Consider the following 17,165-nt stretch of genomic DNA (forward strand, 5'->3'; position numbering starts at 1 on the left):
TACTATCTTGATTCCTGAGGAATTTATCTCAATTTAAAGGGGTTGTGCATGTTTGGGGCATTTGGCAAACCTCCCTCCTAGTCAGACCTGCGAAGGGAAGCATATTTACCTGCATTGCTGCACTGGCTCCCAGCTCTTTCACTATCCAGCCTCCGCTGTTCCGCTTGGGTCCCTAATTGTAAATCTCCGGTTTGATCCAACAGCCGATTGCTGGTCGCAGTAGTGACTTGATCTCCTTGTGTCACATGATGGGGAGCAGGTCACTGCTGTGACTTGCTCAAACCGTGAGTCATCCCAAGACCCCCGCGGAGCAGTGGAAGCTGAAGAGTGCAGGAGCCGGGAGTCAGGAAGTAGGTAAGTTTGTTTTCCTTCACATATCTGCACAGGAGAGGTGTTTTCCAACCTCCACCAATGTGCCCAACCCCTTTAATGTGTTCAAATTTTTTAATGTCTTTTAAATTTTATGTAAATGGTCATGTTAATCAAGATGCTAAAGTTTAAATGTACTATAATGATAACTTAGACAATCCTATTTGCAATATTTATAATGATTTAGCTATAATTTGCCTATTTTCCTAGTGATTATCCTGCTTTATTCTTACCATTTTTATCTGTCTGAAATCCATACTTTTTCATGGCTACCTGGATATAATGCATTTTCTTTATAATACACATAAACTATTTACAAAGACATAGGCCTTAACAGTCACTTACTATAATTTACTGTATGCACAAACTGTCACTGTGTTCTTTGGATGTGAGGGACAACAGCTGAGTGTTGTACAGTTAAACATTTGACATAATAAAGCTATAGACATAATCTGGTAAATAATATAGACATATATGTATAGATTTTCAGGCTTGAATGTTGCAGTCTTTTTGTTCATAGGAAGGTGCATTAACAATAGGAAGAATTTTACTTTGTTGCTACATTACTCTTTACAAAAATGGGATAAGAATTGGCTTCAATCTCCTTTTATTGATCATTGTTGTCATTTGGATTATTTCCTTTCTCTTGATTATTCTTGTTTCCCTTCTTCTTCTTCTTTTTCTTCTTGGTTTCCTCTTTTTTACCAAAAGTTATGAAGTTACTTTTATGACCTTGGGCCGATGGTTGATCCTGGCGGATTGAAATGATGGCTGGGGATCCCGGGATAATAAAATTCTCCGGAAAATCTGGTGGTATTTGTGGTACTGGTTGTTTTTGATTGCCAGGTCCATATTTGAAGGTCCAACTGTTGCAATTCACACCAGCTCCTACTGGGGGAGACACTTCTCCTCCTTCTGGTTCTGAAAAATTTAAGAAAAGTATATAAATATTAAACATCATTATGTAGTATTTATGTTTAGACAAATAGGAGATTGAACCTACACTTTAAGTATGTTTATTTTTATTGTATATTATTGTACAGTAGTAAGCCATACTTTAAAATTCAATTTCTATTTGGAATATAATTAAAAAAAACATCAAAATGTTTAATAGATTTCTACATTTATAGATATACGGAATGTTTAGACAACAGAATGTAACATCTATTCATATATATTCATCACTGACCACTTTGACGGGCAAGCTTTTCTTTGAAGACTTTGCTAAATTAGTTTTCCCTAACTACATAACCCTTTCTTAGAACGAAAGCACCATAGTCATAAGATGATCCTCGCTGGTCTGGATTATCTTTCTATTAGAACTTCCAACAATCATGTGGAAGCTCTGTGGGGTGAATGAGTCTGTCAGAATGGAAGACACTCTTTCATAGAAAGGGTACATCATAGCAGATTCCACTCTGTAAAGGGCAGATGCTCTAATGGGGCATATACAAAAGGGTTGTCCGGATGGAATAATCCCAACAACACACCAACAAAACAACTAAGAAAATGTATAGTTTAAGAGACTTATAGGCAGATGTATTTAGCTTTCTTTTTGAATTTGGATACTATTTTGTAATATTGCATCCGGAAAAAAACTTGATTACATTGTGAATACGCTAGTCAATTTAACAACACGGTCATATAATTTGAGCATTACAACCACAAAGGTCTATAATTAATATTATTATATAATGATTTATAAAATTAGGCCAGATAAACTGTTATTCTTTCAGGCACTGAAAAGAGGACACTGCAAATCCTAATCCTCAACACACAGAGTTAACCAGATTTGCTTATGAGCTCAGCTTTATCTCCCTTTTCAGGAAATTAAACTTCTGTTTGATTTACCACAGAAAATTCCAGATTTTTATCAGGCAATTGGAGTATTGTTGGGAGCTTCTATGCCTCTGATTCTCATAGATCTAATAACATCGCTGTCAAGACATATTGAGGTTATACCAGGAAAATAACATCTAAAAGGTAATACCAAACTATAAGAAGATAGAAGTTTGATATTAAAGTGTAATTTCCCTTTGGAGTGACCTTTTTTACCTGGTGCACTGAATATCAACTTAATTATTTTATAGAAAAATAAAATCTACAGTCTATTAGCTAAGCACAGATTGCAATAAAATACAAGGGGAATGTGTGGTTTAGATTTGTGATGATTCAGCAGCAACATAACATGAGCATACACAAACACATAACTGATGCATACAGAGATTTGTTTCTGACCAATTCCTTATGAATGAAACAGAAAAAAGTAAATACTCCACTGGATGTCATATCACAGTTATGTTCAGCTAGATGCATTGGATTGCATAGATTCAAATTACCATTAATATCCAAATGCTAAAAGGGGCCATAAATATTAGAAAGCTGTCAACTGAATACTTGTTAGCATATAGCTAGCTCTCTCACGAGTCTGATATGTTTTCTTGACTGAGCATGCATGTTTCCTGAACATGGAGTCCAGAGTCATCTATATGAATCCAACAAAAAAGTCACAAAATGTATATCATATCACAGCGCTATACAACCCTAGAAGCACATGGCTATCATGATAATGGTGTTCCCTTGAGGGATATAACTTTTTCAAACAGCTGATCAGCGGGAGTACCTGGATCCATACCCCCCATTGATCAGATATTGATAACCTACAGATGTAGTAGAGTTAACATATATGCTTAACTAGATGTGTCAGCTAAACCAGTTGTGTCAACATCTTAAATTGCTTTTTAATAGCTTTTGTTATAGAATATCACTATGAGTTAAGAAATTTCAGTTAAGAGTTTGAGTGTTAACTCTACTACATCTGTATCCCGAGGATAGATCATCAATACCAAACTGGACAACCCCTTTAATGTTTGCATACTAAATCTCCTGACCCCTCTATACATGCATGTTTGGCTTGATCAAGCATGCATGTGTATTAAAAGAGGAGAGAAATTCACTGTGAGACACCATCAGACATCTACTGACAGATCCTTATCTCCAGTGACATCTACCATCAAGGGGGAAAGTTAGAGGACCCCATTACTCATTAGCTGTTCAACTGGTCCTATTTAATTAGAAAGCTCAGTTGACAATTATTTATTTTGCATGGACACCTTAACTAACTGGATTAATTAGGCTGTGAACATGTGGATATGGATGGTGATTTAAGACTGTATTAGACCTGCAGAGAGTCGGACAGATTATCACTAATAGAGATGAGCGAAGTTTTGAAAAATTTGGTTCGGCAGCTTCGCGAAGTACGACAAAAATTTTAATTAATTACAAATAGCTATAAATCAGGTATACCCAGGCCAATCTGCCTAGAAACAGCATTTTCAAGTCTGGCATAAAAATGGATTTCAGACAGCCGCTCCAGACTGGGTCAGTAATATGTGGTTATTAATGTGATTCTTTCTTGTAGCAGCTTCATATCTTAGGTGTGCATAGGAACATCACCGCCCTTCACGGTTTCAGTGTTGTGCGGTGGATTGTAATTGGATGCACGGTTGCTATATGAGCCCTACATTTTTTGATGCTGCTATTTACTTATATACTAGTCCTTTGTGGTCTGGAGCCTACTCTTTTTAAATTGTCTGATACACTTCAGTGTTCCCACAGTTGCTGCTTTATGTATTTTAAAGAATATAATGAATGTGGTGTGTATATGTATTTCTAATAAAGTATTTAATGATAATATTCACTTGTGTGGTAGCTTTTTTTAGTGTTAAAGGTGATGTATGGATAATTCCATGCAAGATACTTATGGTATTTATTTTTTTGTGTTTTAAGCATGTCTTTATAGTAGTCCATTTTTGAATCCCTCTCAGAAGGTCTAAAAATGCCCCCATGTTTGACCTGCAGCAAGGGTCTAACAATGTGGATAGTCAGTAGTCATCCCTGTGCCAAAACCTGACAATACACCTATCACTATGCAAACATGACAGCATGCAGGGACGTAGCTATAGGGGAAGCAGGGGAAGCGCCTGCTTTGGGGCCCTGACCCAGAAGGGGCCCATCCAGGAAGAGGAGGACTAAAAGATTTTTTTCAGGGCCCCCTCAACAGTATTACACAATGAAATTATATACAGTGGCAGTATAGATGGATGGAACAGCTGCCGGGCCTGATCTGAGAGAGTGATCTTTACTAGTCACAAGAATGGGGGCGGCATGAAAGGAAGGGTTGCGAAAAAATTACTGGGGGAGGGGGGCCCCATTCAAAAATTTGTTGTGGAGCCCAGTCATTTCTCTCAGGATTACAAGGTGCAGAACTGTGTGACTATGCCTAGTTTTGCATAGGTGATATGATGGAGGACCACTGAACTGCCATGACTACAATGCGGAAGCGGCATTACCGTCACCTTGCCAAGTTGCTGGTGTGCTTGGGCCGGATCAACATTTACCCAGTGGGCTGTGAATGACATACATTGTCCTTGACCATAGTTACAACTCCATACGTCAGCACTGGCGTGAACTCTACAAGACACTGAGAGGCCCAAGGACTGGCCCACCTTCTGTTCAACATTGGTGTGCAGAGCTAGTAGAGCTTTTTGGGGAAAAAAATTTGGCTTTGGACTCTCCACCTTAGTAAGCACAAGCAATCAGTTCTCTAAAATGTGAGTCAACTACATGGAAAGGGAGGGACTGTAGTACCAGCAACTTGGCCAGGTGCATGCTCAGCTTTTGTGCTGCTGGATGAGTGCACGCATAATGTTGTCTTTTTGCAGTGATCAATTACTGTTGAAACAAGTGACGAGAAGCAGCATCAGGAGCAATAGGCGACATTGAAGTCAATGGGAAGGAGCAACAGCTTCCCTCTGCTGGCGTTGACGAGCCATGACTGCTTGAGAGGGGGTGCCGGCCATAGGGAGATGCAGCAGTTGCTGCATCAGCTTTTAACACTAAATGAATGGCACGGTTTTCCCACGCCACTTTATGGTGACGCTCCACACATCTGGACTGTGTGAATTAACATCCACCAGTGACTGTGTGAAATAATTCTACACTGCCGAGCATATTATTTTCCCTTCACCACTGTGTGATGCCTGCTTTCTGCTGCCTTTATGAACCCATGCACTGCCAGTGTGCTCCTCACAGATAGTTTCCCGAGTAGCAGACAGTGTACCCCTCCCACGTTTGGCCTCAGATCTCACACTGTTTACATTCTGCTGTCTCACAGGCATGCTGCCACCCTTGCCCCTTGATAATGATGATCGCTCCCATGTGCGATCGGCTACATCATCATCTACATATACAGGTAAAACTTAAAAAAATTGAATATCGTGCAAAGTTCATTTATTTCAGTAATGCAACTTAAAAGATGAAACTAACATATGAGATTTGCTATGAATCTTGGCGCACTACACACTTATGTACACGGCAATAAATTAGACCTGCCTGTAATACTGACTCTACAGCTAACCGAATGGATTAGCTATAAATCTTGGTGCATTGCACACATGGCGATAAATTAGACATGCCGGTAACAGAGACCTGTAATACTGACAAACAGTAACCCTACAGCTAACAGAACAGATTAGCTATGAATATTGGTGCAGTGCACACTTATGTACATAATGATAAATTAGTCCTGTAATACTGATGGGACACTCTGCCTGCACTCTTCTTCTCCAATATTGTCCTACAGTCTCTGTTAAGAGTTTGCAGCAACACTGTCCATAGTGCATGAGCATCTTGTCACGTCTCTCCATATGCTCAGCTAACAGGAAAATGGTGGGGACCGCACAGGATCAATAAGGCTCTGTCTAGCTGTGACATCACAGGGAGGTGGATACCTGCTGATTGGCTTGTTGCACGGAATTATGGGTGATCTTGCATTCCCGGGCTTGTCTTCTTTACACTTAATTTAACTTTCTTAACACCTTCGGATGCCATTTTAGGAAAACTGATTAGTTACCATGCAGCACACACAAATTCAAACTTTTTTAGAAATACATTTTTCCTAAACATTAGACCAAATTTTGCTTTGGATGCTTTGCTCAGCACTAATTGCTAACAAACGTAGGAACTAGCCATGATCTGCCTGTGTAAAAGTGCCGATAATTACCTGTTGAATGATCCAACTCTACTGCCACATGTGTAATTTATTTAATAAAACTGTTTCCAGCTGCATTACACAGAAAGCTGAATGTGCGCCTGCACAAGATTATAGCCAGAAGCATGATGACATCACCGCTGCTAGGAGGAGAAAAGAAGAAGAATGGGAACTAGCAGGGCTTACTGTGGATGGGAGCAGCTGGGCTCCACAAAGGATAAGTACAGCCCATTGGGCTCTTTTCAACCTAATTAGCATATTACCACCTGTTTTGGGGGATAGAAAACATGGGATTGGACATAAAGGTATATTTACTCATGGCCATAACAAGCAAAGCCATAGAGCCTTCCAAAAAGTAAAAAACATCTATGATGGTGACAGGTACCCCAGTGCACTACAGATATGGCATGCTGATCAGACGGGTGCAGGAGGTTCGGCTGCCAGATCAGTGGCAAGGGCTCGGCAGTCGCCGACAGCCGAGCTCCTGCTGTATACACTTTAAATCTTTGTTTGCCACAGTCAGCGCTAACCGCGACATGTACAGGGTTAGTGGAGGTAGGGGGCTCCCTACCCGTTCTCATCGGGTCCCACATTGTGTTGATAGGGACCCAATGGCTGTGAAGGCAGCCCAATGCCTTCCACAGACATCGAGACTGCCTTCTATGGAAGCAAGAAGGCTGTCAGTTTATTATACTAGAATCTTTCAAGTAAAAAAGAACCCTTTTCCCATAATTAAGATATAAAAAAGAGTATAAAATGTGAAAAAAATATATATCGCTGTGTCAGTATCTGGCTCTATAAAAATATCACATGATATACCTCAGATGAAGGTGTAAAAAAATTAAAACTGTGCCAAAACACCCATTTTTGGTCACCTTGCCTCACAAAAAGCGTAATACCACGCGATCAAAAAGTTATATGTACCCCAAAATTGTACCAATCAAACCATCATCTCATTCCACAAATATGGCTCTCAGAAAATGGCAACACATAAACAAGATATTTTTCATTTAAAAAATGCTTTTACTGTGTAAAACTTAATAAATAAATAAAAAATCGACATATTAAGTATTGCCACTTCCATGACAACCGGATCTATAAAAATATCATATGATCTACCCCCTCAGGTGAACGCTGTAAAAATAAATAAATAAAAACAGTGCTAGAACAGTCATTTTTGTCATCTCACCTTACAAAATTAGCAATATTGAGTGTTTAAAAGGTAATATGCACCCCAAAATGGTAGCAATCGCGCACCTTTTCCTGTAAAAATGAATCCCAACATAAGACAATTGCCCAAAAAATTGTTCTGCCATGTGTTCCTACAGTTTACCACCACATTATTGGGTCACAGGGGCTTCTGTGTGCTAGAAAACAGCCTGATGCAGATGGCCAAACAACTCCATTGCAGCATTCAAACCCTTTGGTACTAATGTTTCAAAATTATACATCAATCTAGATTCAGCTATCAGCATTTTACAAATATAATCAACTCCTCTCCAATTTCCAATTTCATTTTGCTTAGGTCTCTTTGATGTAATTGTTTGTAATAGGCTGGTAAAGAAAGGTTCTCATATCCTGAACATATATTTCCTTGCATGGCTACCTATGATGTTAGAAAAAATGAAGAAGGTCACGGCACTCCAAAGGCTATTCAGTGTTTTTATTACACCACAAAATCAGCAGCAACGTTTCGACAATAGTCTTTTTCAAGCTTGAAAAAAGCCGGTGCCATCATGATAATATGTTTAATATATAAAGCTGAGTGTATGTATGTGTGTTTCCGCTAAAGGAATCCGCACCATCGCATTTACAATCACGAAATTTGGCACACAGGTACATCAGGTATCCGGGAAAGTTTATTGAGATATTCCCCAAAAATGCATTAGCCAATAGAAGCTTGGTCACATGACCCTTATCAGCCAATAGAAGCTCGCAGGTCCTCCAGCCTCCACATACACAGTTTTACTCCAGGTTTCCATAACAACCCAGCCATTTCACCAGGATAATCGCTATTGAAGTTAAGCCATGGCCTAATAGCACTTAGTACCTTATTTCAAGCTGTGCCTTTGTTCCAGCAATAGATGTTTTTATCCTCTGAAAATCCAGTTTATTTGGTATGCAAATGAGCCAGTAAGGTGCCCAGAGGGGCGTCACTCTTGCAAGAAGGAGCCCAGACACGCCCCCTGCCACAATGTGTCCAACTCAAAAGACTTTTATAGCAATAAAATAGAACCACGGGCTGACGGACTGACTGAAAAATCCAACTGTATATGTGTGATGTCATTTATCACTATACAATAGTACAAAACAACAGCATTAGACATTACTACAGAACGTGTTGTATAAAAAATACTGTATATCACCACCAACTCCCACTTGGATCCATGGCCATATTACAATAATAATCAGACTAACTGACGTTGAATTCTTGGACAGGACTTATCATGGATTTGACTTCCGACAAGTTCTATATCTTATGTAAACATTTAGAACACCTTCTCCCACCCCCCAACACAACCTGGTTACCTGGCTGGGGTGAAGGGGGATTGCTATATATTTTTTTTTTTATGAAAATAAAAATAAATATATATATATATATATATATATATATATTCCTCTCTGACATCACCCCCCTGCAGTGCGGCACCCTAGGAATATACCCACAAGTGCCTTTGGGGCACGACCCTGCCATTGCTGTCTAAAATAAATCTTAAACATTGCAACTTGTCTCAAATAAAATACATGAATGGGACAAAGGTTTGTGTGCTATTAGCTAGATTGTGTTTGTCTATAATTGTGACTTAAATAACACACCTAACCATGCCTTTATGGATCTTGCTTTTTAAATCCGGGCACAGCCATTCAAAAACAGAAAAAGGCCTTCTGCAAACCATTCCAACAAAATTGGAGACATTCAATTGTTCAAAATGTCTCAGTATACTGAAGCAGCAATTCAACTTGCTGAGTTCATAGAAAACAAGCGACAGTAGGTTTGTAAACGTTTTCGGCACGCAGGCCTAGGCCTTCATCAGACACAAAAAATGCAATGAAGGAAATATAATCATATAAGAAACATTGAAAAAGACAATACAATGACTGACATGACATAAAGAATGGCTGTTAATTGACTATGCTCATAATTGATACATACCACATGTGTTATACTGATTACAAAATACTGTGCTAGAATCTGCTGGAATAATAAAGTATTTGTATACAGAAGGAGACCTGGAGGAAGGCTACATTTCTGGTGGATCTGATAAATAATTATGGCATGAATACAGACATAAGATCTTATCATTGGGGATACATCAGGAAATTATAGACACTATCGTTGTAGATGGTAAAGAAAACTCCATGTAAAATGCATAGCAAGATACTGAGGCCATACTCCCCTGTGGTGGGCTTACCTGTGCCGCAGATAGGTATCTAGGAGAGGAATGGTAGTACACCGTAGGTGAAGGTGCAGAATTGCTTCCTAGCTGTCTTACATTTAGACCTTTTTCTATGCCTTAATCAGGTGTAAAAAATTGTAAATGAGATGGGTCTGCCTGCCTGTCCGCTTCCTTGCCTATGCCATGCCTACTTTTTTGGACTTGGCATGAGTGGGGAAAAGCTGCAAACTGAGGCACAGCTAACCATTGTGCTGCAATCTGTGCCTAAAATACGCCAAATATAGGCAGATTTAAGAACCACAAATGAGCCCCTATGTGCCTCAGGACTCAGTTACCACACTTTGTAACTTCATGTTTTTGCAGATAGTAGATCTAGGGCTAGGCTTTTTTGGATGATTTGTATGTCTGTTGCACAAATTTTAGAACGTGTCCTATTCTTGTCTTTATTGCTAACAAGAATAGTTTTCTCTGTTGATTGTAGTGAAAAAAAAAGTCATATTTTGTAGATCCTTTGTTTGCAGACTGAAATGCAGACATACTTTGTACATGAAGCCTTAGTTTGAGTGCTAGTGTTGGGCGAGCAAGCGACTAATGTAAGTGGTTTCAGAAATCCTGATGGAAGTAGGGCCAGCAATCCTTGGCGTCGGTAGCACCTGTGCCATCCCAGGGTAAGACTCGCTCCTAGCCTCTGAGAAGACGAACGGAGGGTGGTCTGGCTATCAGCCTGTGTACTGTTTTCCCCCATTTGCCACCTCTTCCACATGCAAAGCGTCCACCCTCATTGTGAGCAGCAAGCGTCTCAGTATACACAGAAGTTGTATGGTTATGCTGATAATAGCAACATCGCGCTCACCTTCTGTGTTAATTCCTCAAAGTTGCGTAAAACCTCACAGTGGTCAGACATTAATGCCCACTCGTCACCTGTGAAGAGCAGAAGCTGACTGGAAAGGCGACAACCATGTTGCAGCTGGTATTCCACTACTGCCCTCTGCTACTCACAAAGCCTGGCTAACTTGAGAAATGTAGAGTTCCAGTGACCGCCGGCAGCTGTAGATGACTTTCAGAAATGGGTACAAATGCGACACACCTTCACCAGTAGTTCAGGCAAATAGTGGTTCAGCGGTTTCTCAAAACCTATCCAAAGTTGAACACGTGGGCTAGGCATGGTATGTGTATGATCTTGCCAAGCTCCAAAGCCATTACGGCCATTATCAGACACAACCATACCTGATTCTAGGTTGAGTGGCCACAGCTCAGTCTGGTGCCTTATACCCTGTCATAGCTCTGCAGCTGTTTGTCACCTAAGCAAATAAGTTTCAGCACAGCCTGTTGCTGCTTCCCCACTGCAGTGCTACAATGCTTCCAGCTACTGACTGATGACTGACTGGTGCTGCAAGATGAGAATTCAGAGGCGGAAGTGGAGTAGAAAGTGGAGGAGGAGAAGGGGGGGTTGCGGTCACTAAAGTAGATGGTTGCGGAAATCCTGATGGAAGTATGGCCAGCAACCCTTGGCGTTGCATGTGTACCCATTTCTGAAAGTCACCTACAGCTGCCGCCGGTCTGGCAACGCTGCAGCAGCGCTTGCAAGTTCCAGTTCACTCGACTGTTGTGTGACTTGAGCACGCGCTGGAACTCTACGTTCCACATGTTGGCCAGGCTTTGTGAGCAGCAGAGGGCAGTAGTGGAATACCAGCTGCAACATGGTCGTCGCCTTTCAAGTCAGCTTCTGCTCTTCACAACCAATGAGTGGGCATGAATGTCTGACCACTGTGAGACTTTACACAACTTTGAGGAATTAACACAGATGGTGAGGGTCGATGCCGCTATTATCAGCGTAACCATCCCACGTCTGTGTATACTGAAACACTTGCTGCTCACAATGAGGGAGGACGCTTTGCATGTGTAAGAGGTAGAAATGGGGGAAAACAGTACACAGGGTGATAGCCAGACCACCCTCCGTTCGACTTCTTAATGTGAATTGGATGATGAGGAGGAGGAGCAGGAGACGGTTGCCTCCGCTACAGAGGGTAGTACCTATAGGAGGTTTATTCCATCTGTTCAGTATGGATGGGCCGAAGAGGAGGAAGAGGATAAGGAGATTGAAAGTCATCCTGTTGATGAGGATAGCAAAGTCTTGTCTGTTGGGACTCTGGCACACATGGCTAACTTTATGTTATGCTGCCTTTCCAGTGACCCTTGCGTTATATGCATTTCGCCCAACAGCGATTACTGGTTGTTCACCCTTCTCGACCCCCGCTAATAAGAGAACTTCTCATCTCTCATTCCTGTGGCAGAGAGATCTAGCAAAATGGTGCAACACAAGAAGTCCTTGTGGAAAAACTGCTCAAAAAATTTCAAGCTGACAACGCTGGCTACAGAGTACATAGTTCCTTGGGCAACTGAGGAGGGGAGACGAGGGGAACACACAGCAGTTCCAAGAAAGGCAAGGCAACACTCTCCAAGGCCTGGGACACCTCTCCAGCACAAGGAGAGAAAAGTTTTGGGAGATGGTGAACTAGTACATAGCAGACCGTGTCAGTGTCCTCAATGATACCTCTGTGCCTTACAACTATTGGATGTCCAAGCTAAACACATGGCACGAACTGGTGCTCTACGCCTTCGAGGTGCTGGCCTTCCCTGCCGCTAGTGTTTTGTCAGAGCGGGTATTTAGTGCTGCTAGGGGCATAATAACTGATAAGCGCATCCTACTGTCAACTGAAAATGCTGACAGGTTGACATCTTATCAAAATGAACAAGGCCTGGTTTGCCCCTAACTTCTCTACTCCACCAGAGGAAAGCGGCTGAACAAAAAAAGGGGATATGGTTCAGTCTCATTTTTCTCCTCCTCCTTCTCCATCATATCAACATGCTTATCAGGCTGCCCTCGTTCCTAATGTTTTTGAGGGTCACCAGCAGGCTCTCGCCCATAATGTTTTAGATGGTCAGCTCAGCAGCAGACCTTCATCCCAAATTTTTTAGATGGTCAAATCAGCAGCAGACCCTCGCCCCTAATTTTTTAGAAGGTCAGATCAGCAGCAGACCCTCACCCCTAATTTTTTAGATGATCAGATCAGCAGAAGACCCTTGCCCCTAATGTTTTAGATGGTCAGATCAGCAGCAGACCCTCACTTCTAATGTTTTAGATGGTTAGATCAGCAGAAGACCCTCACCCCTAATGTTTTAGAAGGTCAGATCAGCAGCATACCCTCACTCCTAAATTTTTTGATGGTCATCTCAGCAGCAGACCCTCACCCCTATTTTTTTAGATTGTCAGATCAGCAGCAGGCACTTGCTCCTAATGTTTTAGATGGTCAGCTGAGCAGCAGACCCTCAACCCTAATGTTTTAGAAGGTCAGGTCATCAACAGACCCTCACTCCTAATGTTTTAGGTGGTCAGATCAGCAGCAGACCCTCACCCCTATTTTTTAGATGGTCATATCAGCAGCAGACCCTCACCCCTAATTTTTTAGATGGTCAGATCAGCAGAAGACCCTCACCCCTAATGTTTTACATGGTCAGATCAGCAGCAGACCCTCACCTCTAATGTTTTAGATGGTCAGATCAGCAGCAGACCCTCAATCCTAATGTTTTAGAAGGTCAGATCAGCAGCAGACCCTCACCCCTAATTTTTTAGATGGTCAGATCAGCAGCAGACCTTCAACCCTAATTTTTTTGATGGTCAGATCAGCAGCAGACCCTCACCCCTAATTTTTTAGATGGTCAGATCAGCAGCAGACCCTCACCCCTAATGTTTTAGATGGTCAGATCAGCAGCAGGCATTGTACCTAATGTTTTAGAGGGTCACTAGCAGGCCCTTGCTCCTAATGTTTTTGAGGGTCACCAGCAGGCCATCAATCATCATTTTTCAAGGGTGTGTATGATGCCCTCCTTTATGTGTAAGAAAGGGTGTATTGGAGTGCTGGTTCCTCTTTTTTGGCAGACGTATCACTTAGTGCATAGGCTTTATGAGTGTAGGAGTCCCACTACCTGAACAATTGTACACAATGTGAATGAGGCCCTCCTTTATGTGATGTTGTATCGAAGTGCCTCTTCCTTGTAATTTTTGGCAGCACTTGCACTTTATATACAAGTAAATATACAGGAAACAATGTTTCCTAATAATTTTTCCTCCAAAATCGATTTTATCTTCGGTTTGGTGCGTATTATTGTCAGTCTGTAAAAGTGGCTCGGACAACATCGTTCCCCGCAGTGACCTGGGAGTCCTATGAACCAGACACCCTCCCCCCTTCAGAGCAGGGGGTGTCTGGTTTAATGCTTGGGCTCTCCCATCGACTTCCATTGTGTTTGGGTGCTCTGCCGAGCACCTGTGCATTCCAATGTGTTCTAGTCGAGCACCCGAGCACACTGGTGCTCAATCAACACTATTGAGTGCCAATAATGTGGTGAATAAAGATGTGATTTCCCCTTTATCATAACATTTGCAAAATAAACCACAAAGACATATTTGACATGAACCTAGATATAAAAAAACAGTTATTTGCTGATATTCCTGGCATAATTACACATCAACTCACTGCAATTGGAAAGCTTCCGAAACTTAGTTTATACATTCACAACATCTAAGCATAAAGAACAAGCACAGTAATTTTTATTTTTAGCATGCCCTTTTCCCGCATATTCTCCCCATGCTAACAGCACAGCCTGCTCTTTCTGTTTTCCTCATTTAGATAATACACTAAAAGCAGGAAAACTAAATCTAGGACAGAAATAAAGCTTTACTTTTAAAGCTGTCTTATTTAAAATGCATTACTAGTTTTTTTTTTTATGAATCACTTTTCTGACAGTGTGTATATTTTTATGAAGACTCTGCAGCACTGTACAGGTAGAACATCATGCAGATCAAAGCCGCCCACCCTCTATTCTTTAACCAACGCATGAAATTCCGGTCACTGCTTTCCTCAAAGAACAAAGCAGATTCAGATAAAAGTCTTCTTCCACAAGCTCATACTATAGGCATGGAAATACACAGCAAATGCAGTTTTTATTAAAAGTATCTTTAAACATGACATTGGCTATCCATTAACATTCACGGGAAACATCAAACAAATGAATGCAATGTTGACAAGTGCAATGGGTCTATTCTACGGTTATTTTTATGCCCCCTCATTTAGCAACATCATACATAAGCATGAGGTGATAGGGAGCATGACCTTGCCCCTAACCTAATTACTTTGAATTAGCCACATGCTGTGCAGATGCTTTTCATATCAGTATTTGGGAATGAACACATTTCAGGAGTTAATCTAGAAAGGCACTGTAGACACAGTGAATAAGCAATGATCTGGACGCAAACCTGAATTGTTAATCAGCTCTAGTGCTTTGCCTCCGACCACTCACTGCCTGCAGAGTTCAGAAGTTCAGGACAGTATTATATTTAGTTTAATCCTCACAGGGCATATTCTGCATTAGAGAAATTACAGCCATAGAAAACTGCATAATACAATAATTATTATCTACTTTACTTCATGGCTTCATCTACTGCATACAAATGTTAGTATGTCAAGAAATTATTATTTTTATCTTTTTTTTTTGTGCCAAACAAGACATACAATTCTCAGGGCTCTCATGAACATTCATTTAACTTGGTCACATACCTCTTTTATATACATCTCTAGGTCAAGGATAAGCAACCTTTGGCACTCCAGCTGCTATGAAACTACAACTTCCAGCATGTAAACATATTCATCTGTTTTTCAAACTCCCGCAGAAGTGAATGAAGCATTCTGGTAGTTGTAGTTTCGAAACAGCTGGCGTGCCAGAGGTTGCTGATCCCATTCTAGGTAAAAGTGAAAATGTTGTTATCTTGAGAAATATACTATGTTATTCTGAAAGTACTGTGTTTGTGCTGCATTTTTGTAATACTATCACATACACATTGTATAGTTCCTGGATTTTTTCTTAATCTTGGAAAAAAAATTTGACACAACTGCAACACGGGGTCCTAGCAAAACACATGCTGGTTCAGATACACTAAGACTGGCAGAACAAACCTCAGTCTTAGCATATAGCGGGTAATGTATCACAATGTGACTTTCTGGACTTTTTATTTAGGAATATCTGCATTCCGCTTCTTTTGCTTTCATTTTCGTGTCAAATTTACAAAATGTTGAATGCTATTTGTTAACTTTGTCACATCAATTACTTTGTCATTTTGATTCTTAAGTTTAATCTTATTATAGTGTTTGAAAAGCACTATATTGAAATTCATCAGATGTTATTTTATTTATTCTTCTCCAGTTTCTGTGATTAATAAAGTCTAAATCTCTTAGGGAACATACTCCATTCAGAGTTATTGGTGCTGAAAGGGGAGCTATGTATTTTTGCTGTCAATCTGATTTGTCATTTTTAATATACATTTAAAATAAAATAATAAACATCAAAATTAATGGTAGAATGTTTGTAGATTCTGCTCTTTTCAAGCACTATGTATTTCCCTCAGCAAATGCAAATTTAGTTTATTATAAAGATGCACTTTGGTAGCCACCTGGGCACTAGAGGATACAAATAGTCACAAGGTCCTCCACAAGTGTATAAAACATCAAATTTTTCAAAATGAACGAGACATGGATCAGTGAGAGTTTTCACACACCTCTGGCTGAAGCCAATGAGTAGATCTGCCATTGCTGATGGTGGCTATTTAATTCTTGCTCAATCATGCTACTGCTGCTGCCTGCCTGCCATTATGTTCCATACTGTACTGCTGCGCCTAAAAAAAATAATAAGAATTTTGGGATGCTTGTTCAGAACAAGCTACTGCTTTTTCTGACATTACTGTGTGTGTCTGTATAAGCATGAGCAGGCATCTGTCTCTATTAAGGCATCATTTTTTGGCTCTTGTTTAGAACGAGCTACTGATTCTTCCGATAATATTGTGTGTGTATAAACATAGGCTGGCATCTAATGTTGTTAACGCATCATTTTTTATGCTTTTTCAGAAGTTTTAGAACAAACCTCTGTTTCTTCCAATAGTATCACATATGTGTATATATGCACAGGCAAACATTTTCCCTCCCTTAAGTTATACTTTTTGGACCACAGTATAGAGCAAGCCATTGCTTCTTCCAATACTAGTGTGTGTGTGTGTGTGTTTAAAAAAATGTAAAATATCCAAAAGCACAATGTAGTTTTAAACAGACTGTTTGTTAACACTTTCAACGATGTATTTTTCCATAGGTATATACACTCACCTAAAGAATTATTAGGAACACCTTACTAATACAGTGTTGGACCCCCTTTTGCCTTCAGAATTGCCTTAATTCTACGTGGCATTGATTCAACAAGGTGCTGATAGCATTCTTTAGAAATGTTGGCCCATATTGATAGGA

At 40.5% G+C, this 17,165-nt stretch overlaps 1 protein-coding gene across 1 annotated transcript in view; it reads right to left on the reverse strand.

Annotated features, from left to right (window-relative positions):
- Window positions 1-474: 474 nt before the first annotated feature.
- LOC122926031 (protocadherin alpha-7-like) overlaps window positions 475-17,165 on the reverse strand; it is a 159,264-nt gene continuing 142,573 nt past the window's right edge. The window contains exon 6 of the mRNA XM_044277422.1: window positions 475-1,290. Within this exon, the coding sequence (XP_044133357.1) occupies window positions 977-1,290 (314 nt within the window). The 3' untranslated portion in view covers window positions 475-976. The remainder of the gene's footprint in view (window positions 1,291-17,165) is intronic.

Source organism: Bufo gargarizans, chromosome 2 (assembly GCF_014858855.1).
Source record: "Bufo gargarizans isolate SCDJY-AF-19 chromosome 2, ASM1485885v1, whole genome shotgun sequence".
In the NCBI taxonomy this organism is placed as follows: domain Eukaryota; kingdom Metazoa; phylum Chordata; class Amphibia; order Anura; family Bufonidae; genus Bufo; species Bufo gargarizans.